Consider the following 25,580-nt stretch of genomic DNA (forward strand, 5'->3'; position numbering starts at 1 on the left):
TGTCTAAGCTTTTGTAAAAATACTATATTCAGTACTAACAAAAAAATACAAAATTTTAAGTACTTTTGGCGCTGTGAATTCCTCATAGCTAAAGAGGCTTCATTTATAGTTAAAGTAAAAGTAATGAAAATATATCACAAGAGCTTTGGTATTTATAGCTATGTATTGAGTCTATACGCCTCAGTATGAAACAAGTCTAAATAATTAATTACTTAGTGAATCCATACAAGAAATATCCTATTGCACATATACTGATCAGTGGGGAGCATTGCAATACCGCATCTTATATACACATGCAATGTATTTGGTATCTTGTATTCTTCTGACCATGCATGCGTTTGCAAAATATTATCAAGATATCAGATAACGCGTGATTACCGTTTTTGGGGGTCCTATTTAATATCTAGATTTAGAAATAACCTATAAAATTTTTTTTTTCAAGCTTGCCTATTAGTGAATAATATAATAAAACAAAAAAAATTGAAGTAACAGATGGATACTGATTATTCATTAGATTTAAATATAACAGGAATGACATGCTTGTCTTGCTCATCAGCAATACGTAATTTGTTGTTAAAAGTATCAGAAATAAAAGATGCACAAGTAAATATTCTTACAGGAAAAGTGAAGATCTTGCTTAGTGAAATACCAAAGGCTCATAAAGTAGATGAAATTCTTAAGTTGATAACGAATGCTGGATTTGAAGCACAAATAATTCCAAATCACTTTATAAATTACAATAGAACTGATTATAAAGTAGATGATGGCATCATCGATGTTACATGTAGCAAGTCTAAGTTTGATAGCATTCAATTGACTAAACCAAATGCACAAATGTTTAATGAAATAAATTTTAATATTATAAGTATAATAAAGTTAAAAATAGTTACAGAAAACGAAATTGATAATATAGTTGAACGGCTCTATAACTGCAAAGGGATAATAAATATTTTTTCATATAAAAAGTGGTCTAAGATGCTAATTTTATACAATAGCAAGGAATTACAGTTAGATGAAATAATAAGAAAATGCAATTTATCCTGTGGTTCATTTGTAATGTTTAGTGGTTCATTTGAAGAGAGTTACTGGAACTGTAGATCTCAATTAAATTTGAAGTACACCTTCAAGATAGAGAGTTTTGAAAAGACCTTATTTGCAAAGATTATATCTAAGTATACAAAAAAATCAAAAGATAAACTACTTTTAAATTATATAAATTCGGTTATTTCATCTTATTTATATGATCTGTTTGGGATATATGATTTTACAGTGAGTGAGCAGAAAACTGGAAAAGATCATGTAAGTTGCTCTAATTTTATATCATTCAGTATATTTATATCATATAATCCATATTTCCTTAGTGGAAAAGATTTATTTGTATATATCAATAATATACTTAGGTTAAATAAATCTGAAGATATATATTTTAATGATATGATAGTGAAGTTTATACATTACACTATCCTACCTTCCAATAGTATAAACAATGAATATGAACACTTAAGAAGTAAACTAAATAAACGACTATGGTACTATTTTAGAAACTTTTCCGTTTCTCTACTCATATCAATCATTGTAATTTCGATGAGTTGGCTCAACAATACAGATATTTTAAATACAATAATTCGTACCTTATCCATTTCATCTATTGATTCTCTTTCATCTATGTCAATGGTACCAGGTATACCTTGGAATTATTTATTTACTATGTTTCTTGTTACTCCAGTAGTTTATATATGTGGTCACGCATTTAATAAAAAAGCGTTTCAGTGTATTATTTCTGGAGTACCTTCAATGGAAGTATTAATATCTATAAGTATGAATACTTCCTTTTTATACTCAGTAATAATGGCCCTATATATTATAATGGTAACTATTTATAGCAAATACTACGATTATTCAAGTATAAATAATGACATATCACACTCTGAGCTTGAAACAAACCAATCTACCGAGAAATTTCCACATTTTCTAGATACAGCTTGTTTGCTTACTACAATTAGCTTATTTGGGAAAATTTTGGAAATCCGTGCAAAGTTATTAGTATATAAAATTTTGAATAATACAGAGAGTGTTAGTACTCCACAAATTGTGAATATTTTGGATTTGAACACTATGATTTATGAATCTGTATACAAGAATTACTTCACAAATTTTCTTTGTTCTATAGAGAAATCTTCATACTCCACAGAAGACTATATGAGTGATATTAATGATGTTTTTTATCAGAATGATCAGCTAAATCTTAACAATATGATAGATGTTCAGTTAGTTGAACTGGGAGATATTATTCTGCTTTCAGAAAATGATATTATTCCTTATGATGGAATAAACTTGTCAGTTGATGCAGTAACAGTCAATGAGTCAGTAATTACAGGAGAATCGAGGTACATTGAAAAATTATATGGAAATTCAGTTTTAGCAGGAAGTAAAATTATTCAAGGAAAAATCATACTACACGTTAGATCTATAGGTACAGAAAGTACTTTAGGTAAAATTGAAGCACTAAAAAGAAATGCCAAAGAAAATTATGTACCATTACCATCATCAATTGATAAATTAGCATTATTTTTTGTTCCATCAGTCTTTTTATTTGCTTTGTGTTGTTTCATAGTGTGGTTTACTCTGGCATATTATGATATAGTTGATCCTACATATATGATAACTTTAGATCGCATAGATCTACGTGATGAATACATCAGTATATTTAAAAAATTTCCAATAGGATCGAAAATAATGTTTGGAATGCACTTTGCACTTTCTGTTATGGCTATTTCTTGCCCTTGTGCAATTGGAATTACAATTCCGATTGTAACATTAATATCGACTATAAAAGCATTAAATAATGATATACTAGTACAATCACCCCATATATTTGATTCAATATTAAAAATTAAATCTGTTGTTTTTGATAAAACTGGGACACTTACAAATGGCAAGGCTCAGGTAATATCCTGTATAGTAAATTGTTACCTAAGTGAAACCATACAAAAAATTGAAGGGTTTAACATTACAGAGAAATCAAATATACTTCCTCAATCTGATATATACTTTATTCCTAAAAAAGTAAATCATAAATATCCAAAATATACCACAGATACTGAGTGTCACCAAATGTTATGGTGGCTAATTGGAAGCGCAGAGTACAATAGTAGCCATCCGATTGGCAGCGCATTACGCTCATACGCAGCAAGTATTCTTCTAGATAAAAATGGTGATAAATTGGCTAAATTTACTCAACCAAAGTGGTACAAATACTTCCCCGGAAGGGGAATCGTTTCTATTGTTGAAAATGTCAAACTAATACTTACAAATAATTGCAGCACAACACTCTTTGAGTATCCAATAGTTAAAGCAACTATTAAAGGTACAGATGCTAATTCAGATTGCATGGTAACTGAGAAATCTTATGCTAATTTAGAGAATTGGTATGAATTTTGGACAAATCAAGGTGCAACAGTTGTATATATATTCATTGATGAAGGATATAATGAACCTTTCTGTCCAGTTGATGATCTATATAGTAATAAAGACAAATTAGTATTAATAGGATCTGTTGCTTTGTTGGATGAACATATGAATGGTGCTATAGAGTGTATAAACTATGTTAAGGATAAGATTAGTGACAACATTTGGCTTTGTACGGGAGACTCAAAGTGTACAGCAGAAGCAATTGCATTAAAGGTAAGTTTTTGATATTTCTATACTAGATAGCTTAAAAATTCAAGAAAAAAAAAGCAGCAATACAACATTCACATAACTTTCTATAAAGCAAAGATAGCAAATATCTTATAATATTGATAATTCTAGCTACTTATTTCTTGATTTTGTGATATAATTTACTATTCAAAGAGAGCAGTCAAAAATACATTAGGTTTTATAAGATCTAGAAGAGTATCATAGACAGAGCTAAAAATTTGAAAGATTTGCTTGTTAGATTTAAGCTTTAATACAAATATCTTTTACATTTTAATTTATTAAATTCTGTTTTTAGGTTGGGATTGACATAGAAAGAGTAATGAGTCATGCACTACCAGGAGATAAGTTGTGCTTGGTAGAAGACCTTAAGCTAGATCCTAGAGTTGCTCACATAATGAATAAGGTAAAGCAATCATATGAGGAAGTTAATAACTGTGATAATTATTCCCTTAATGGCAATACTAAGAGATTTGAAGCAGGTTCATATATAAATACCTCAAGCTTTAAGATTACATGCGATGATACAGCAAAAAGAGTTACCGTGAAAAAAAGAAGTCACAATCCTGTTATGATGGTTGGTGATGGAATTAATGACTCAGCAGGTTTACTCGCAGCTGATATCGGTATTTTATTAGGCAAGGAGGGTCTAAGTGATTTTTCAAGTGCCGATATAGTAATATTATCAAACTATCAATATGGACTTTTATTTCTTTTAAAACTAGCAAGGTAAGTGACACAATGCAGATATTTCTCTTAAAAGGGTTTATAACCAACTTTTGATACTAAATATGTAGGGAGACGCACAAAATAATAAGAAGTAATTTAACTTGGGCACTTGTATTTAATATTGTAGCAATACCTTTAGCAGCTGGTATACTTTATCCACGTGTTGTCATTCCTCCAGTAGCTGCATCATTATTAATGATGTTAAGCTCAGTTATAATAATTCTATCAAGTTTGTCACTATATTTCTATATGTAGATTTTTTTAGGTTCTAAAGTGTTTTAAAAAAGGTTTTTTCTTTTCACTAGTTAAATATAATTAAGTGTACAGACTCTAAGATCTATGCTTATACTTGAATTAATGTATGTATAATCTAATAATCTATTAAAGCTAATTTTTATATTTATACAAGTTATAACAACTAAGTTAAAGAGTACAAATAGGCTACAAACATTTAGATTGGGATGGAATATCTAAAACTTAAACATCTAAGTTTATCTCATTATTATTTTATACAATGTGTGAATTGAAATAACTAGGCAATTTGTTACTATATTGAATCATATATATTTAATATAAATTTAGATTCGTCCAAACTATTAACCTCAGTCAAGTTACAGTTGCAAATCACATTGTTTAATTATTAACTACCTAGAAGTATTAATATAAGATTCTGGGGTATTTGTACTAACATCAAAATAAAATCTTCCATTATATCTATAGATATTTTTTCTTTAAACATATAATTTATTATATATTTGATTCATAGTTCATATTTTAAACTTTAATATTATATGGTTAACTTAAAGTCTTCCATGGTAATCTGAGGTAACCAAACTTCAAACTTTAAATCAGAGAAATTCATAACCTTATATTCATAAAATTATTCTCAATTTTATAATTAAAACTGATTCTTATAATTTTTAAATACACTATTATAAAAATGTTTATAGTAAAATATTGAGATGATGTAAGGATTAGTTGAAAAATAGAGTTTATAAGTAAGAATGCCTCAAAGAAGTAATCCACTTTTATATTTGAACTTTAATTATATATTATAAAAGATTAGTTTATAAGTTGCTTCATTATATGTCAACTACAGGGCCTTTATCAAGTAACAGGATACTTAGAAATAAATGAGTATAATTTTGAAGGTGTAAATTTTCGAGAATAATTATAAAAAGCAGAGCGTGTAACTTTTTATTGTCTTAGATATATAATAGACTATAATACTAATAAAAAATTACTTATTATATTAATATTTATCTTAATAAATAAGACATATTTAAATTATATATAATTTAATTAATATATTCGAGAAAAATTTAACATTATTTGCAAGTATAAAGATAAAATAGAATAAAAATCTAATAGATATTGGCTTGTAAAAAAAATATTAAATATATTTATACTATATTTTAAAAATATATTTGTACTATAGTATATTAGTATTTTCCATAAATATTAGCATTATACTAATAGATTCACAATATTACAAATAGTAATTCAATATTTATTGAATAAAATTTGCAATTATATAAAGATTACTTAAAATAATAAGTACAATATTTAAAATTATATAAGAAGTTAGATATTTATAAATAAAGATGATGAAATTCATTTTAGTAAATATATATATATATATATATATATATTATAAAGAATTCATTGTATTCTTTTCTATTATTTATATCTTTATACAGTTTTATTTAAAAATGATGTATGTATAGTTAAAAGTATTAGTCAAATAAAACTAACAAAATATAAGATAAACACTTATTACTAAAACTTAATCATCAAATAAAGAATTTCTAAGTTTATTTCCAGGATCATCTCCAAATAAACTTGGTTTTTTATCTTTTGTTGCATTATTACTATTAGTGGTTGTAAATAAAGAATTCATTATTTCTTTCCTCTTTTGATCTAATTTGGATCTTTTTTCAAATTCCTCAATTTGTCTACATCTTTCCTCCTCAATTTTTCTTCTTTCTTCTTCTTCTTTTCGTTTCCTTTCTATTTCTATTTTTCTTAATCTATCAATTTCAGCACGTTTTTCAGTTTCCCTTTGGTTTATCTTAATAATTTCTTCATTTTTTCTATTATTTATAAATTCATCATTTACACCTATTGTAGAAGTTTGAGATTTTAGTGATGAGTTTTTTACATTATTACTGAATAATTGATTGCCTTGATTACTGTTAAATCCTAAACGTGATTGTGCTTGTTGTTGAACAGAATATTTTAGTCTGTTCTGAAATAAGTTAATAAATTCATCTAATTTCCTTTCAATATTTTCAATTCTATTTTCTAATACATAAAGTTGTTTTGATTGATAAGTAAATTTTGACTTTAAACTTATCTCCATGTTTGTTTTAATTTCATCTAACTTGTTATATAGAGATTCATTAGCAACATAACTTAAATCTTCATTATAATTATTCTTCCCACTAACATTCATTGAATGTATGTCCACATTCTGTTCAAGTTTATTGTCTAATCCATCTATTATATTTAAGTTAGTATCAGTTTGAGCCATGCTAGGAGCTGAGGTAAAATTTTCTTGGAATGAGTCTACATCAAAGGGATCTTCATTAAAATCTAAAAGCTTATTACTCATCTATATAATTTAGGTAATTTATAATATAGTATTAATATTAGTGGCTATTTATAACTTTTGTAAAGGAAATTAGAATGTCTATAGCAGTTTTACACACATAAGAAGCCAGGAGGCTAATAGAATAATCAGCGCCACAGAGGTGTGAGAAATTGAAATTTCGCCTTATTGCAATAAAAAAAGTAAAACAGGCTGTTAAGTATTATATACCTTAATAAAAAATAAAAAAGTAAGACATGAAATAATGTAGTTTCATAAATAATTGAAGATAGTGTATATAAATATTCCGTTTTCCCAAATAATCTACATATAGGAAGCTATTTGGCTTCTTAGTTAAGAATCCTTAGATTCCTTCTTTGAACTCTTTTTTTTTTTATACACTTTTTTAAAATCAGTGTCTTCTTTTAGTCTATCTTTTTTTTTCTCTTTCCTCTTTGTATTCTCTTCTTTCTTCATTTGAGACTGAAGTATCTGATAATGAGATATCTTAGTGTATCGAGGACTTTTTGTAGTTCTATATATTTCACCTGTATCACTGTTAGACTCAGATCCAGATATTGACTCATGAGGACTTAAATGTGATAATTCTCGTGCAACACTATTATATGTTTCCTTCCACCATTCAGACCAATAAGACATATCTGACTTTATATCTTTAGCACCAATCTACATAGTTAATAATATATCATACAGAACATCATAGTTTGAAAAAAGTGGCTTTTATGATGTTAAGAATAAAAGAGTTTAATCAATCTTTTTTCTTTCATTTTCTGTTGGCTTACCCCTAAGTTATCATGTTTCTTCTTTATTTGAATACATTCTACTATACCTACTTCATCCTTACCTAAACCTCTTCCTCTTTTTAAATAAATATAAATCACTTAATAAATACTTCAGGAAAATAGAGGGTTTAACTTACTCAGTCCATCCCATTTTTTGTAGTAGGCTTAATCCTATTCCTGATGTAAATTGCTTATTAGATATCCCATTACCCTTACTTAATTTATCATAATACTTCTGAGACATTACAAAACTATAGGTAACTTTATAGATAATAACAAAATATCGAGTTCTTAGAAGTAAATTTAAAGCTACCCAATAGGTTTAAAAGAATCCCTCTCCAATATTTCTATCTAAATATAAGCGGACCCGCCTTACTATTGTTGGGGATGAAGAATAAAGAAAAATGATATATAAAAAAAGTCTACTAAAGTGTTAATTAGAGCTATCCTACACTAGAGGTTTCATAAATACAGATATCACTACTTATCAAATCTCCTCTTCGAATTGAGTTTTGAAAAATTCGTGTTTTAGGGCCATTTCAGGGGTCGGTCGTAGTTTAGGATCTAAATTTAATATATAACGAACGAATGATGCAAATACTTTATGTTTGGGGTGTATATAATCTTCAATAGGTTGGCATCTCTGTACTCTTGCAAATGAGCTAGGATTTATATGACTCTCTTCCCAGTACAATTGATATTCATAATCACAAGACTCTGTATAATTTGTTGGAATGGTACTTTGTTTGAAGTAGTCAGATCTTTTTCCCTTTCTATAACTCGATGGTTTAGATTGTTTCCATTGATTGCAAGAAGTTTTCACAACATATTTCTTGCCTGCAGTCCCCATATATGCCGTATGAAACATATATTGAGGAAAAGGTCCAATAATCTCTTCCATCATTGCTAAATGTTCTAAGTGTTCATGTGTTTTAAATAATAAAACACCAGTATATAGTTCCATTAATATACATCCAAAACTCCACATATCACTAGACATATCCCATCCAATATCTAATATAACTTCAGGTGCTCTATATTGTCTTGTATTGATGATACTTCCGTGATAATCATCATCATATGTTGCAGAACCAAAATCTATTAAACGTATTTCAGATCTAATTGGTCTTCTAATTAGAGAGCCTGGATGCCTAGGTGCATTAACCCATATATAGCCACTTTCAACCAATAATATATTTTCTAATTTCAAGTCAGTATGTGTCAGTTTCATTTTCCTAAGAAATGCCAAAGCCCATAACATTTGTTCAGCTATACTTTGTATATCCGCAAGTAAAAATCCTCTTGCACAATTTCCACCAAGGAAATCATATAGACTTGGACCAAGTTTTTCAAAAACCAGACACATATGATGATTATTGTATAGAAATGCATTGTGAAGTATTACACAGTAAGATGTACCAAATTCATCATGAAGAGCTATATCACGTAATATTTCAGCTTCTATCTTTGCAGCCTCCGTATAACGTTGTACATTCCGTACTACTTTTATCGCCACTTTTCTTTTTCTTTTCAAATCTTCACATTCAAAAACACGACCAAATGTACCTTCTCCGGCTAGTCCAATAACTCGATACCTTGATGTCAAATATTGTCCAACATGCCATACAAAGTGATCTGTATCATCATTATCTTCATTAAAATTACTTGCCTTAATATCATATCTTTTTTTATCCCTTTTTATGTTTACAGAAGAAGTTTCGGATGAGTTAAGACTGTCATAGTGTGCCTTATTTTCTATGTTGCCATAGTAACCTCTGTTATAAATATACCGATGATTGCCATCTACAAAATGATACCTATTATTCTCATATCCTTTTATTAAAAAGTTCTCTTGTGACTCTCGATAACCATACTTATCGGGTGATATAGTGTAGTGAGTTAGATAATCATCTGAATTTGAAAAGTCATATTTCCTGTTATTCGAGTAAAAATGACCTCTATTTTGACCCATCCTGCGTCTCTTCAGTTGTATATCAGTATCTCTCCTATATGTGGTAATTTCAGATGAGTTGTACTTCCCCTCAAAATATTGAGCTGGTCCTTCAAGTATTTGTATATGATCACAGGTATAGAGGTCTTGTCTATCTTTTTGATTACTATATATATTTACATTCCTATGTCTAATCTGTACATTATTTCTTAAAGCATTATACTTCCGGTTTCTATCTTTTTCACAATATATTAGAGAATTATGGGAGTTTTGCAACATGTTGTTTCTTTTATAATGTCTTACGTCACCAATCCTACCATTGTCGGTTGAATTATATAGATCCTCACAAAGTTCGGAGTTAGTCATAAATTAAGCATATTAAACTTTTATTAGTACACCTATGAGCACTTTTTAGTACCCAAAAATGTTCTTCAGCTTCCTCAAACCTCTTCCCAGTGTCTCTTATATCACTCCCGAACCTATTAGAGTTTACTATCCTTTACACCGCCAGCGGCATAAATAACTAAAAGCAATAAGACTCCTTTAAGCAAATAACATAATACCTCAGCTACTTTGGAAACAATTGTGATATTATATAATCTACTATTCATATCAATATATTGGTAAGATATTTAGTGCCTATAACTATATTAGTAATAGGTCCAACAGCTGCTCAGTAAATATTTACAAAGATTGATCATTATATTGAAATATCTCTATTAAATTTAAATTGGATATTCTTGGCTTAGTATATCCTTAATTCCATCTATTTCTCCCTGAGTTAAGGATTCACTGACTTCTGGAAGGAAAGAACATTTTGTAAGCTCCTCTACTAACTCACTGAGGAAGTTAGCATCTTCGTCTATAATTATATCCTTTGGAGTCCCATAATCACTTTGTGAACTAGATCTAGATTCAGATAGGTGTAATTTTTGTTTAATAATATCTGCTAGTTTCATTGATGGAATTGCTGAGTCACTAATCTCAAGTATTCTGTTAATCTTATCTTCCGAATTTAAGACTGAAGGGATAGGTTCCCAACCTGCTAGAGTACTACTAGAATTCATGCTTCTCTCTCTGATATTTAGTATTTTTGTTTCGTCATTCTGGCTACTAAACCATATATTTGTAGAGTATGTGTCAATAAGGAATATCTAGAATAAATCAGATTAGTACAGGTCCAAATAAGTGGAAAAATTTGGACTTACCTTTTCGTTAAGAGTATCTTGTAACGTATCTATATTTGATTCCTGTGAAGATTCACATAGTATTGAATGGGAAGAATTGTATGATTCCGGGCTTAGTACAAAGTCTGACATTGCCAACTTGTGGAATCGATGTGACAACTAATATATAATACTTCAATGGCATAAAGATACATGGATAATCTTGGATAATAGTATAATCACAAAATTTCAATAATACTGTAAATTTCCATAGGTTTGAAGTAGGTTGAATCGCATAAACTTACCAATACCCAGAATCTGCAACCCGTGATTAGGCGGTATGAATGTCCCCACAGAAGCTGTAATATTATAATTTCATTGTAACAGATAGTAAAGAGAGTATCTTCTTAAGGCTTATGCATTGAAAATATAGTTTAATTTTATATAGTTTTAAGAGAAATGATTTTGGTTGCATTAAATTATGACCAATTGTATTTTTCTATCCTCCTATCTCAAAAATTACTGAATTGCTGTACTTGAGTGTAAAATCGTAGATATGAACAGTTTTTACTTCTATATTTGTTTTTTTTATTATAGGTTTATATTTTAAATATGTAAATTTTTTTTCTATCCCTTTTTTCTCCATTAGGAGTATGTGGGGGGTTGGCTATCGGCGGTGCATGCGAAACACGTAAGCTTTTAATAAAGAATACTTTGCAGCAAGAAATCTTAAACTTCATCGAAATAATATCATCTATAGTAAAGAGCGTTATAAAATATTTGTATAACACCAATTAAAGTATTCTTAAATTTGTACTATCGAAGATACATAACCACTTTTTCTTGGTACACACTTTAGGCGTCTTTAATTGCTTCTATTATGTATTTGTGTAATAAGAAGTTGGCTCATTAGAAAATAATTCTCAAACTTTATATATTATAATTCTGGTATATAATTTAAAGCTAGAAGTTATATTCATATAACACACTTGGTGTCTTTGGAGATTGCTTACTTTGTGGGTTGAAGTTTGGTTAATATTGTAATCCAAGGTATTTAGAAATATTCGAAAGGACAGTTTAGTGATTGCAGTAAATTATTAGTAGACATTATAGTCACTTATTTTACAAATATGGTAGATCCAGAACCTGTTCACCATAATAAAGGAGATAATTTGCGAAATGACAAAGCTTATCACTTGAATAGAAGTATTGAAATGATGAATAAATATGATGATGAATTTCTTCGCAGTATTACATCTAGACCAACTAAATATCATATTTTAGATCAAGTCGATGCAGATGATTGTATTATAACATATTATCACCATATAATAAGTAATGAGTTCCTAGATAAAGCAAAGGAAATTGCCTCAGATCAGGATTTTAAGTTAAATAAAAGAGAGAATTCTAGTTTGAATAGCAAAGAATTGCTAATGATAGGGGAACAATATGACGAGAAAGATGGGGAATATGAAGATTCTATAATGAGTGAAGAAATATCCATATCGAGCTCAGAGTATGATAAGTTTACTGATAAAAAGAGACTTCATGAGAAAAATAACTATGGTGTTTTGAATTTACCTAACTCTGACTTCCTTGTTGTGAAGAGGTTACCAGTATCTTTTGGTATTCCAATAATACCTGTGCAGAAATTAAATTCTAGACCAATTTTTTATGTATGGTTTATTTTTATTATTTCAATTGTATATGGTTTTGTTCATTTTCTGAATTATTATATAATTAATGAAGTAATTCCTCTACATTCAGTACCTGCAAACTTTACAGGTTATCTAAATATTGATATTCCTGCAATGAAAACATCCTATACATCTAGTACTCTGTTAAGACCTAATAATTCAAAGAAACAAGGGAACTACTCTAAAAATAAGGAAAATTCAAGTATACGGGATCGTATTTTTTGGCTATTTTCAAATAAGGAAAATAAAATTACACCAACTGAATTTATGAAACCTATGAATATTTCATTAGATATTAAGCATTGTCATGTGCAATTTTTGGAGTCTCCTAACAACCTAAGCTATCTGAAGATACGATCCTGGGGGATATTTTCTCATTCTTTTATTTATAATAGTATTAATGGAAGATATAGAGTTCCGGCAAATAGATTGAAAGAGTTTGAATATGCTTGTTCATTTAATATTCTTTTTTGGATATTAAAAAGATATATATTTCCGTGGACCTTGTCTGATCATGCAGATCTTAAAAAGTTATCTTTAAGTGATTATAGAAAATTTTGCGATAGAAGCCCACGCTCATGGAATTTTACGAGCGAAACAGACTTAAACATCAAACTACATCAATTTAACAATGCTGAATATTTCCAATGTTCTATCAATTTCTTTGTCTCAAACAACTTTTTATTTGATAATATACACATAAGATTTGTACCTTCTTCAAGCTATATGCACGTTTCATCAAATACTCCATTATACGTAAAATCTAGCCTTCATTTAGAAGCCCTGCACGCAGTCTTTAATTTTAAAGAAATTTATAGTCCAAACATTACGACTACAATCTCAGATGGTTGGGTCTCATTTGACATTTCAACTCCTAAAAATGGAATAGAAAATAAATTCATATTTATAGAAAGCAGAGGAGCTCCTGTATATATAAATAGTAAGGTTCCCATAAATTTATCAATGCCAACAAGAATAGCAAATATGGCACAATTACGTGCAAATAATATAAAGGTTAGAATAGAAAAATATCATGGGCTATACAATACACAGTTTTATGGGAAGTTCAAATGTTTAGTAGCACACTTAACACCTAGCCAATACTCAGGCATATCACTTTTATCCAAAAACTTTCTTAATATAAATATAGAAGGAAATAATCCACCTAGCTACATTACAGTTCACAATTTAAATGCTGATGATCCATTAAAAATATGGGCAGGCAAGGAACAATGGAAAGATCCACACTTACTGTCATTCTCAAAATTAAGATTTGATAATTTTGCAAAATGGCTTCAAGAAGATTTAGCTGGTCCTTGGGTTTTGTATATTAATATACTTGGAAATGATGAATACCCTAAAGGAACATGGAAAGCGGTTTCATCAAAAGCGTTTATTAAGAATTCTTTTGGATTGATTTTATTATCTGGAGGACTGTTAAAGCCTCGTTCATATTCACTCTACATCCACGTACTTGGATTACAATGTCTGGTTCCTATAGTAAATTCAGACTTAGAAGATTTGGATGTAATAACTATTGACAATGAATATACTAATAGAATATCAAATTTAGATTCTATTGGTTATAAAAGAACTGACTTATATAATAATACTAATGAAGATGGGTCTATTATTCAAAATGTTACAAGAAAAATAAATGAGATATTTGCACCTTTAAATGTTAGTAATGATAGACATAATTTGCATACAAAAAAATCTAATAATACATTTGGCTGGGGAGACATCAAGTCATTGTTTAAAAAGAATGATGGATCATACCATAAACCATCTCTACTATCGAATTACGATAAAAATAAAGGTAGGTATTTAAAAAATGATATACATAGTGTCTTCGGAAGTGATTCAGACGTTATAAGTAATCCAAATGATAAGCCTGAAGATAGCAATAATACTGAAGATATTAATGATATTGGGAACTATATGGGGTTATCAAGCTCATTTAAATTGTGTGAATCTACAATTTTAGAAAATATTTTTGCTGTTATAAATTCTGCTATTTTGGAATCTGCACAACAGCCTACTGTTATAGTATGGTCATCCAAAGCAGATAAACTTAATTATGATGAAGTTGAAGTCAATAAAATTTTATTTTTATCCCCTCAAAACTATTTGAATAATTTTGGTAGATTTTTCTCAAGTTTACTTGAAATATTTGGTTGGGATTTTTATATAAAGTGGCTATTTGCACATAGTGATTTATTAGATAATAATCTAGTACATACAGCTTCAAAGCTTAATACAAATTTCAATAAAGTTGAACAGTATATATACTCTGCAGAAAATGATGCTATATTACGTGATTTAGTAACAGCTAACGATATACAAGGATATATTGTCTCCCTATCTTTAAATGTATTATGTGCTGTTATAGTAGCTGCAGTTGCAATGTGGATACTATACTATTACGTATTTCCATGGTTCTTGACGGGAGTACGCGAATTACAATTAGTGAATACAGCTTCTCATCGATTAAATCATGACTTTAGAATATCTGAAGGAGCTGAATGGATAGTAATGGTATCAACAATACAATGGCCAAATTTTGGTTTGTTGTTGCGTTGGAATCAAAGGCAGAGAAGAAGAAAGATGGAAAGGTTATGTATTCATATTCAGCCAATAGATATACACGAAAATTATCTTTGTAATTTAATTAGAAGTGAATCTGGATATTCATGTGCTAATAGTAATGGAGTGTCATCAAATACAGCATCGAATAGTGACGATAAATCTAGTGAAATATTCTTATATATACCAGCACATGAAGCAACTGTTACAACACATTTAGGTAGGAACCAACAAGAATTATTTGTACCAATGAAATATTCTGAAAAGTGTGGGTTTGAAGCTACAGCTCCTTATGAATTGATATCAAACCACAAATATCGTTTACGAATATTACGTATATCCTCAACTGGCCATATAATTGAGCAAAGCTACTGGAGTAATGAGATTATACCAGGAAATAAAATGAGGTTTGTAGACCTACCACTCATGTTCTTGAGAAGATTTCTTCCTACAAGGAGGTCATCTTTGTACTTGTTTATAGACAAAAATACAGATCATTACTCATCATTTGGAATTCCATTTCACTTCAAAAATATTGAGATTATTATTTATGATGTATTGGGTGGCAAGAGAACAAAACGTGATGGCGAATTAAATGATGACGGTGATAATGATAATGGTCATTCCAATGAAGAACTGAAATTTGGAGTATCTGAAAAGGAACTTGCAAGTGATGATGATATTAATGTCAATGAGATAAAAAATGAATTGAATATGCATTTAAGCAGATCACTGTCAAGGGCACTAGAAGATGAAGGTATATCAAGAATTGACAAACGCAATATTGGAAATAATGAAAAGGTTAAGACATTTGGTGGTTTGGGTGAAAAGAGAAAACAGTGTAGATATGTCGTAACTGCAACATTAATAACGAAAGATACTTTCTTTTTATCAAGAAGGATAACTTCTACTGGTACAACAGCAAATGATGAACGTAGTAAAATAAACAACTTTTTAAAAGATCCTGCTTATCATAAATCCTTTGAGAGTGACAAAATAAGAATAGAGGGCATTCCAGAAAAAGCAGCGACTTATAATTCAAATAATAATGGAAGGAATAAGAATACAAAATATGGAGGAATTAAACATAACTCAAGCAACAGCAATATATATATATTAAGGAATAGCGAAAATAGTTCTATAGATAGTGGTCATCATATGAATCAAACTATCCAATTTAAGTCTGAAGCGGAAAATTTAAATTCAGACTTATATCTTGAACAGAATTTGATATCTCATGATAGAATTCTATTTGAGCTACAAGAGGCAGACAGCGGACAAGTTGTTGCTGTTGGTGATATCAAATGTTCAAATCTAGTTGATATTGTATGGGATTCATTAAAGGTCAAGAACCAAGGCAACGAAGACGATGATGATCAAATACCAGATGTAACCGGAACTTTTAAATATGATTTAAATAGAGGTATTAGCAAATCTATAGGATCAATAAATACAAATTGGTTAGATGAAGATATTCATACAGAAGACAACATTCAGGTATATGATATTACTACAAATACAACTATTTCAATTTATCGTTTTGTATCTGTTGCTATTAAGTTATATTATGTGGAAGGTGGTGGTCAGTGGGGTGAATTATCAATGAATTTAGATAGGTCATTTTGGGTACAATATATGAGACATGACTTGCCAGCAGTACTTGATACAAATAATCCTAGGTCTAAAAAAATGAATATGAATTACTCTGGGCAGTTGGAGACAGAGATAGGAATAAATGAAAAGAGTAGCCCTTTGCATAATGAAGGTAATATTGAAATGGCAAAAGTATCATCGAATGAGCAGACAAATTCTTCTTTATTAAGTGTGACCAAGAATAATCAGGTAGTGACTAAATATATTGATACAAGTGTCAATTCAAATAGTACGAAGCATATACCTCCTTTAATGCCAGAATATGATAAACCATGCTTTATTTATGATACACCTGGTCGTATATTAATAAATGGAAGCGATATTCAAGTAAAATGGCACTGGCCAAATATTCCTAATGTAACTAAATTTGTACCTAAAAATGTATATCTACACTTATTTGATCATTATACTGATAAATATATCGTTTCTCTCCATGGTGGAAAGCCTTTACCTAATACAGGAACACATGCATGGGGTATAGAAGTTCCTTTCTTATCACATAGATCGAGTTCAAGAGATGTGTATCTGGTATTAACAATATGTGAAAGTGATGTACCTTCCAATATTACGGTTTTAGGTAAAAAATTTATACCAAGAATTATATCTTCAAATAATATACTAAACTCATCAAGTAAAGTAATCAAAGGTACACAGCAAATAATTGTTGCAATATCAAATGCCTTTACTATAATTAGGGTAACAACACTAAGCGAATTTGAACTATTATATGCTACTTTTTGTCGCACTTTTGGCCTAGAGATGGAGGTGATTACATATGATGACTTACAACGTAACGGATTTGTTGTATCAAGGCAAAGCTTAAGGGTATGTGAAAATATCCGCAAGCCTATACCAACAGAATCTCATGATGCAGTGATATTTTGTCCTGGACAATGTTTAATTAGTTCAAAAGTACTTGCCGTAAAGTCATCAAGTTATTCTGATAATATATACAGTGCTCATTCTAATAGTAGTAATGATGATGAGCATATAAATGGAGATAAATCCATTGAGAATTGTATATTCTTTAAGTCTAGAAGGAAAATGATTGATGTTATAGAAAATTGTACACTTAACTATTCAACTTATTGGTGGTCATCATCTCCAGATAGATTTTTATTGCAGAATGGGATTATATTAGATACAAGTATATTATTGCCAGTAATAATGAAAATTATTCATAATTTGAGAATTGATTCTTTAATTTTATTTATTAGAACATTATTAACAGACAAATATTGTCATTTACTATCAAAAATAAAAAATTGGTTACTTAAATTCAGAATTAAGATATATTGTTGGAAAGAAAACAATTCAACATATAATGATACCTTAGTAAACAACTCAAATGACTATCATAGACTAAATAATAATATTGATGATAATATTGGAAATGTTGATTATCCAGTTTTAAACAAATATAATTCAATACAATCGTTAAACTTATCATCTGCACTGCTTGTAAATTCACAATATTCCACAATCTATCGTAGACGTTCAACTTGGCGTTCATCTAAATTTAATACATGGAAAACAATATTGAATTTTATAAAAAAAAGGAGATCTATTAATTCTGAATCATTGAATAAAACCAGGCAAAGATGGGAAAGTGTATTCAAATTAGTAAAAAATACTAATGTTAAGTTAATATCAAAGGTTAGTAAATGTGATAAATTAACCAAAAAAAGTGAAAATAGTAAATATACTGGAACTTATTACAATGGAGATGAAGTAAGCTGTGAATATACAGCATTACCCGAACATAGTAATTTCACTGATACTATTCCAATGGATGAATCTGAATATATAGATAAATTTGGTTCTAAATTAAATCATATGTATAAAATATCGAATATATTGGATAATCATGCTAATATAATGGCGTCATCATTTGGAAATACAATGGGTAAATCTAGTGGTATATTAGTACCACTTTATATTGCAAATATTAAGCAAAAACAGGAAATATTGCATGAATTATGGTATACTTTGCAATTTTCAACACTACCTATATTTTTTAATATATGTCTGTATGGATTTCAAGTACTTGTACTTTCAATATTTCCGATAACATGTATTTGTCTAGTATTAATATATAATTATTTATCATCATTATCAATAATTGGCCCACACTTATCTATTGATCCAAGTTATGCATCTGACTTTGTATTTAATCCAACTTGGAATTTTTTCATGTCCATTCCGTTCCCAATACCATATTTAATATTAGTTTCATTATTATACCTATTAATTATAGATATTACAATAATAACTTCTGGTTCTTCAAAGTTGACAAATATTAGAAATTTGAATTCATCATCTCTTATTAACAAATTATCATATCACTGGAGGAAATTATTACGTTTATTTGAAGAAATTGGAATGCTAACAACTATAATTTCTACATTTCTAACTCTATTAGCACTATCTATGTTTTTACTGTGGTTCCTACTCGGATCACTAATTAACTCGGATAATATTCTACCATATGTAGTAATGCTTTTAGCATTGGGGTTTGTAATTGTTAGTCTATGGACAAATTTTAGCTCTTCGCGTGGAATTGTTGATAGATTTATTGTAGAGAATTTGCAATCCTTAATTGCAATAGCTCTTGGACATTGGTTTGAAGCTACTAACCAACAATTCACGAATAATATAAATATTATTGATCCAAATGATGCTAGAGCAGCAGCTTCTGAACAATTACATTGTGAAATAAAACATTATAAATATGCGTGGTCAAAAATGCTGTTAGGCTGCGGGACTAATAACTATAATTTAAAGATCAATAACTCAGTTGCCATTGGAAATATCAAGAACTCTAATATTAAAAAAAGTGAATATTTACAAAGCAACCAAAATAAATATCCATATGGATCCTTGAATTCATGCATAAGTAATGAATATAATAGAATATATGGAATTCAATGGGAATATTTAAAAATTACCCCAACTAATTCGAAATGCTTATTTGGTGTAAATAAGAATGGTCAGATTATTGGGGTTGATGAAGCTATGAAGCAATATTATGGTATGAAGCTGGCAACCAAGAACGATGTAATAAATGAAGCTGAAAAAGTAGATGGATTATTAGAAGGCTTCGAAGTAGCACTATTACAGGATGGATTAAAATATGGTCCCAGATTTGGCTATCGTGTAGAGGGCCATCTGCAATGTGATACTTGGTATACTTCAGCAATAGTACGCGTACCAGTATTTCCACCTAGCGAGTTTTTGTCTGATGATATTAAGGTTCATTTAATATTTGACTTCTTTGATATGGATGATGATGGGGTCCTGAATAAGGAAGAGTTCTTATATTGGGCAAAAAATTTGCACTATGATCGCTTTTACTATAATGGTCCAAATACAAGCTATAACGAAATAGTGAAGTATTTTAATACTATATGCCATACAAATGTTACATCATCAATTGGTTTTTATATTGAAGATATAAGTCTACTATATTCACTATATCCAGGCGATTTAGATTCTGATTATGAAAAGGTTATACCAGTGCGCTATAATGATGATGAAAATGCTGGCTTGAGTACTAATTATGGAAATTGTGGAAATGGTAAGAATACAGATAGAGAACAAGATGAAAAGCTTGAGAATGAAGATGATGAAGATGAATTTGATGAAGAATTTGGCGATATATTTGATGATGAAGATGAGGTTAAATACATCAATTTTTCAAATAAAAGTACTCACTATCCTAAAGGTTATCTATGGAATGGGATACTTTATGCACCAGAACGCAGTAACTATGATGACTGCACTACTGATATTTTAAATAGCAATGTTAATCGGCTGAAATTATGGAGCAGCAACAACCAAGGTAATGGTTATGAATATGAAAACCAATGTGATGATCTAAACTATTCATCTTCTAATAAACATTCCAAATCGAAATACACAAAACATCAGCTATTGCGTGCTATTAATGTGCAGAAGTTACGATATATTTTTACATTTTCAACTCGTAGTTTACGCACTCCAGATATAGAAACAGCTTTTCATGATATTCACTCATTAGCATATAAAGTATTTGATGCACAAGTTGCACTGTTAGAGCCAATATTTGGTAAATTTAATGTATTGTTTGGTAGCACATCAGTCATTGGAAGTAATACTACTGATAATTCACGAATAATTAACAATATTAATGAAGTAAAATTTGTGAATGAAAATGATACTATTAAATATAGTAAAATTCAAACTTCCACAATATCCTCTGGAATAATGCATAGGGCTGACAATAATAGTAATAATACTTCACCATTGAAATCAATAGTATCCAACAATAATGGAAATTCCAATAGCCCAAGTATAAGTAATGATACGTTTATTCCAAGTTATGACAATCTATATGGAGATGACAATAATCCGGCTAGATTTTTACAATTGATGAGATTATTACATAATGAAATAAGGCAAGATATATGGCATATGTTTAATCATATTGTATCAAGATTATTTGATCGTGATCGTGTACGACAAGGTATTGAGCACTTCTTAGATACTATACATCCAAAATTGATAAGACGTAAGGCAGCAAGAATTGTTAATATATTCTATGGGCCAATGCTAGGGGAATTATCACCACAAATACAAGATTACTTCATATCGACACCTCCTAAAACAGCAGCACAAGTAGTTGATGCACTAAAAGAATATCGCGTTGATAATGAAAGTAATGTTAGAGATACATTAGAGATTATATCATTATCTCAAGGAAATGCATCAATACAATTTCAAGTATCATTAATTACAAAGGCATTATATGCATTAAGTGTCTTAAAGGACTCAGATGTTGATATGTTAACAGTTGATATACCATGGAAAAGAGCTCACACACTAATTACAGAAGAAGTCTTAATTCTACCTAGAAATTATCAAGGAGTAAAGGTTATTATAGGTGCTATTCAAACAGTATTACGGAAAGAATCGTCTATAGATAACAATGTGCCGATAATTTTGAGTGATAGTAGTAACTTGAATGGATTATATGAAAGTAACGATATTAATGATCTTAGTAGTCATTTTGATAATAGTAGAAATTTGAATAGTGGAAGTACTTATTCAATTAATGTTAGAAGTAGCTTTGGGAGTAATAGATCAACTTCGAGTGAATTCACAGAAAGTACTTTAGAACAGGTAATACAAGTAATAGTTTCACAGTACTTATGGATGGATGCATTTATATTATTAATAAGATTGTGTGGGATTAATCTTTCAAATGACAGATTACCATGTGTATCATATGATCATTTTGAAATGTCACAGTCTAATAGTAGCTATATAGAAGAAAGGAATTATGAGCATGTACAAAATATATTTACAAAATTAAGTAATGGAAGTGGATTTCTACCAGTTGAATTAACAGATTTAGCAATATTATCTTTGACAGATAAATGTTTGAATTTTCCTGGATTACTAGTATCATTACATTTCCTTGGATTAATAAGTAGCGAAATGTTTTCAATGGGTACTGGAAATCCTTTAGAAAGACTAAAGGAGCTAGGTATAACACTCAATACACATGTATTGCATATCCACAAAGGTACTGGTTTATCTAATAGCGCAACTTCAACGACTTCTTTAGCATCATTATCAATAAACAATTGTATGCAGAATAGTTACCATAACTATAGATTAAATATTAATTTTCAATCTGATAAATCTTGGCCTTTACCAATTGAAGTTTTAAGTGAATTAAATCAACATTCAAGTGATGATAATATAAATAAAATGTTGCCAGAAAAACGCACAGATTATGGAGAATTATTAGATTGGACATTATTAACAAATATTAAAGGTATACCTGGAAAAATAGTTCAAGAATATAATACTTTATCAATTTCGCGTAATGGTTTTATAGGTAGATCTCAATTACATGAATATATAAGACTTCATAAAAAATTTTATGTTTGCTTTTTGGAAGATCCTGATATAACATCAAGTACTACATATAATTCATCTAATGTAAATGAATCAAGTTCAATAGTAAATGATCAAAGAATTACTAAGAAGGAAGTTCTCTCTATAATAAAAGAGAATAAAATAGACTTAGGAACATCAAACATTAATAAGAAAAGTACAAGTTCAGGTGGTTCGTTATGTAATAGGTCATTATCAAGTAATAATGGAGCAATATTGGGTGGATCATCTCAGCATCTTGATTTATCAAAGGTTACTGGTAGGAAAAATAGAATTAAATCATACAAAATATCATTTGATGTATTTGATGCTGCTATTACAGCCCTAGGATTCTCTAGTCATCCAGTTCAGAGTCATATTCTATGGTTATTATTATGTTTGAACTTAAAATTACCTAATGTACAGCCATTCATTGATGCTGCATATGCTCGTGATTTTATTTTAAGGATATTCTTACAGCCGACGTATAAAAGTGATACAAAATACAATATTAATAATACTGCAGGCTCAATAATCTCATCACCTACATCTGGAAATAACAGAAATACCCTTGGAAATAATATAGCAGATGGTGATTTTATAAATCATAATACTAGTATAAATACAGTTGTTAATAAAGATATAGGTAGCCAAATAATAAACAACAAAGCAGTAAATAATAATCAACCAACAAATAAAATACAATCTAATTCGACTTCTTTTCAATACCAGTCATCAATAATTGAACCTAGTGTAAAAGAATTACACTATGATGCACAAGACGTATGTTCATACCATGGCTATTTTACTCATGAAATGCTATGTAGATTCTTGTCATTAGCAAAAATAACATTACCACCATATGGTGTACATTCTCTATGGAAGAATTTACCGAAAGATCCTTTTGATATCTCATTGTTTATCATACCATTTATAGAAGAGAATAGAGAAGATAACTTTAAAGATGAATATAACATAATACATGGTAATAATATTGATACGAATAATGTTAGTATATTATTATCAAATTATACTACAGAAAATATAGGAAGTATACATGAAAAAAACAAATATTCAAGATTACAAAGGAACTTTCAAGATAATAAGTCATTATGTCACTCAATGCATCTGCGTATACTAATGGATCCAACAGGAATGGACCCAATGGAAGGTACTGTAATACATATTGATAATTTAAGACGTCTACTACCACGCAAATTAATGACTGGTTTATGGCCCGAAGCAATAAAAGTTATTTTAAATATTGGTTTACATTTAGAAAAGTCTGATGCATTAATAAAGGAAGCAACATCTCGTTGTTTACAATATAGTAATAAGTATGGTCTAATAAGACCAGGTGATATTGTATCAATTTTAGCTGCACTAAGTAAGGAAGGATTGTCATTTGACATGCTGTGTGATTTATTAAATAATATGAGGATACAATTGCCAGTTAGAGAAGTAAAAAGAATGTTTGATTTAATGGATTTAAACCAAGATAAATCACTAGATTTGCAAGAACTATTAGATGGTTTCGAAGTTCTATTTGGTAAATTTTTACCTCAACTAGTACATGAACATGTTGGACTCAGTTATGAAAGACAAGGAATAATTATGATGGCTGCATCAACATGTTTATTATTATTCTGTGCATTTGTTGGAATTGCAATAAAAACATTTGAAGGGATGAGAAATGAATTGAGTACAGCTGTGCAGTCTGTATTGGCAATTGTTGGTGCTGTTGGTTTACAAACTGGTGCATCACAAGATAGTAAGGAAGTTGAAGAGAGAATGAAGCAGAGAATTGAGGACATTATGGGTGGAGATATCGAGACATCTGTTGAACAAGTTGAATTAAATGAACAAATTATGATAACAAATGAAGGTAGATATAAATATGGGATTAATTCAAAATCAGAAAAATATGGATCAGATTATCCTAGTAGAAGTAGAAATATACAATCATCAATAATACTTTCTGCAGATAAAGGCCCAATTTTAAAGATAGGTTATGTAGTTCCATATAAATACCGTTCAGATATAAATGATCCAAGACCATGTGTAACATTATATAGCCAAGACAATGTCTACTTAGAACCGATCATATATTGCTCTAAAGGTACAATTAATCAGCAGCATAATATTTTCTTGACAAAAAATATTAATATAAGATGGTGTATCAAACCAAATATTCCAAAATATACTGGTCTAGTATTTTCAAATGAAAATGGTATTATAAATGGGGTAATACCTAGTTTCACAATAAATAAGGTTGGATGTATTCGTAGGATGGCAGTACAATCCAATCAACACATAGATATGAATATTCAAAATACCAGCAATACCGGAATTCCTGTTTATGGTGGTGTTACATCATCTGTCAGTTATTTAAATAGTCATAATAATGGAATTAATATGAATAATAATATGGTATTGTATAAAAGGCCATCCATTTCAAATGCCTATAATAACTCAAGTAATAGTGATAGTAACGATTTGCACAATAAAACATTTATGAAGATGTATTCAGCAGGAAAGTCATCGTTAAAAAAGTTGCAGTCAAACTTTGGAAAGGATGACTTAAGTTTACTAGATAATTTTAGTAAAAATGATGATATACAATGTGATAACCATGGTGCAACTACAAGATTACCACTTGGATATCATCCGGTTCAAATGAATAGAAAGACATTTACAGTATATTGTATTATTGATAATTATAAAAAGATATTTAAATCTAGAATCACATTTCAAATCATACCGAGAACAAGACATAACAAATAATTT

The 25,580-nt window shown here is 29.2% G+C and overlaps 6 protein-coding genes across 6 annotated transcripts, besides 11 other annotated features; 2 read left to right on the plus strand and 4 right to left on the minus strand.

The window, feature by feature from the left end:
* Positions 1–492: 492 nt before the first annotated feature.
* Positions 493–4,680, plus strand: CMU_010800 (E1-E2 ATPase family protein; the record flags this gene model as incomplete). Its single annotated transcript, XM_002142445.1, has 3 exons — positions 493–3,684; positions 3,995–4,425; positions 4,494–4,680. The coding sequence occupies 3 exons, from the start codon at positions 493–495 to the stop codon at positions 4,678–4,680; spliced, it is 3,810 nt and encodes a 1,269-aa protein (XP_002142481.1).
* Positions 845–885: a sequence feature (AT_rich).
* A 304-nt stretch (positions 4,681–4,984) lies between the features above and the next one.
* Positions 4,985–5,006: a sequence feature (AT_rich).
* Positions 5,007–5,145: 139 nt separating this feature from the next.
* Positions 5,146–5,218: a sequence feature (AT_rich).
* Positions 5,219–5,291: 73 nt separating this feature from the next.
* Positions 5,292–5,384: a sequence feature (AT_rich).
* Positions 5,385–5,647: 263 nt separating this feature from the next.
* Positions 5,648–5,854: a sequence feature (AT_rich).
* A 76-nt stretch (positions 5,855–5,930) lies between these two features.
* Positions 5,931–6,028: a sequence feature (AT_rich).
* Positions 6,029–6,051: 23 nt separating this feature from the next.
* Positions 6,052–6,077: a microsatellite.
* A 134-nt stretch (positions 6,078–6,211) lies between these two features.
* CMU_010810 (uncharacterized protein) lies at positions 6,212–7,039 on the minus strand (the record flags this gene model as incomplete). The annotated part of the gene is made up of 1 exon (XM_002142446.1): positions 6,212–7,039. The coding sequence occupies one exon, from the start codon at positions 7,037–7,039 to the stop codon at positions 6,212–6,214; it is 828 nt and encodes a 275-aa protein (XP_002142482.1).
* Positions 6,386–6,451: a sequence feature (T-rich).
* A 330-nt stretch (positions 7,040–7,369) lies between the features above and the next one.
* Positions 7,370–8,062, minus strand: CMU_010820 (G-patch domain-containing protein; the record flags this gene model as incomplete). Its single annotated transcript, XM_002142447.1, has 3 exons — positions 7,370–7,702; positions 7,819–7,894; positions 7,956–8,062. 3 exons carry the CDS (start codon positions 8,060–8,062, stop codon positions 7,370–7,372), a joined length of 516 nt encoding a protein of 171 aa, XP_002142483.1.
* Positions 7,436–7,494: a sequence feature (CT-rich).
* Positions 8,063–8,305: 243 nt separating the features above from the next.
* CMU_010830 (protein kinase domain-containing protein) lies at positions 8,306–10,135 on the minus strand (the record flags this gene model as incomplete). Its single annotated transcript, XM_002142448.1, has 1 exon — positions 8,306–10,135. One exon carries the CDS (start codon positions 10,133–10,135, stop codon positions 8,306–8,308), a length of 1,830 nt encoding a protein of 609 aa, XP_002142484.1.
* A 359-nt stretch (positions 10,136–10,494) lies between these two features.
* On the minus strand, positions 10,495–11,088 carry CMU_010840 (uncharacterized protein; the record flags this gene model as incomplete). The annotated part of the gene is made up of 2 exons (XM_002142449.1): positions 10,495–10,923; positions 10,978–11,088. 2 exons carry the CDS (start codon positions 11,086–11,088, stop codon positions 10,495–10,497), a joined length of 540 nt encoding a protein of 179 aa, XP_002142485.1.
* A 421-nt stretch (positions 11,089–11,509) lies between these two features.
* Positions 11,510–11,562: a sequence feature (AT_rich).
* Positions 11,563–12,065: 503 nt separating this feature from the next.
* CMU_010850 (EF hand family protein) lies at positions 12,066–25,577 on the plus strand (the record flags this gene model as incomplete). The annotated part of the gene is made up of 1 exon (XM_002142450.1): positions 12,066–25,577. One exon carries the CDS (start codon positions 12,066–12,068, stop codon positions 25,575–25,577), a length of 13,512 nt encoding a protein of 4,503 aa, XP_002142486.1.
* Positions 18,958–18,978: a sequence feature (AT_rich).
* Positions 25,578–25,580: the final 3 nt, after the last annotated feature.

Source organism: Cryptosporidium muris, genomic scaffold (genome assembly GCF_000006515.1).
Source record: "Cryptosporidium muris RN66 scf_1106632373469 genomic scaffold, whole genome shotgun sequence".
Lineage (NCBI taxonomy): Eukaryota > Apicomplexa > Conoidasida > Eucoccidiorida > Cryptosporidiidae > Cryptosporidium > Cryptosporidium muris.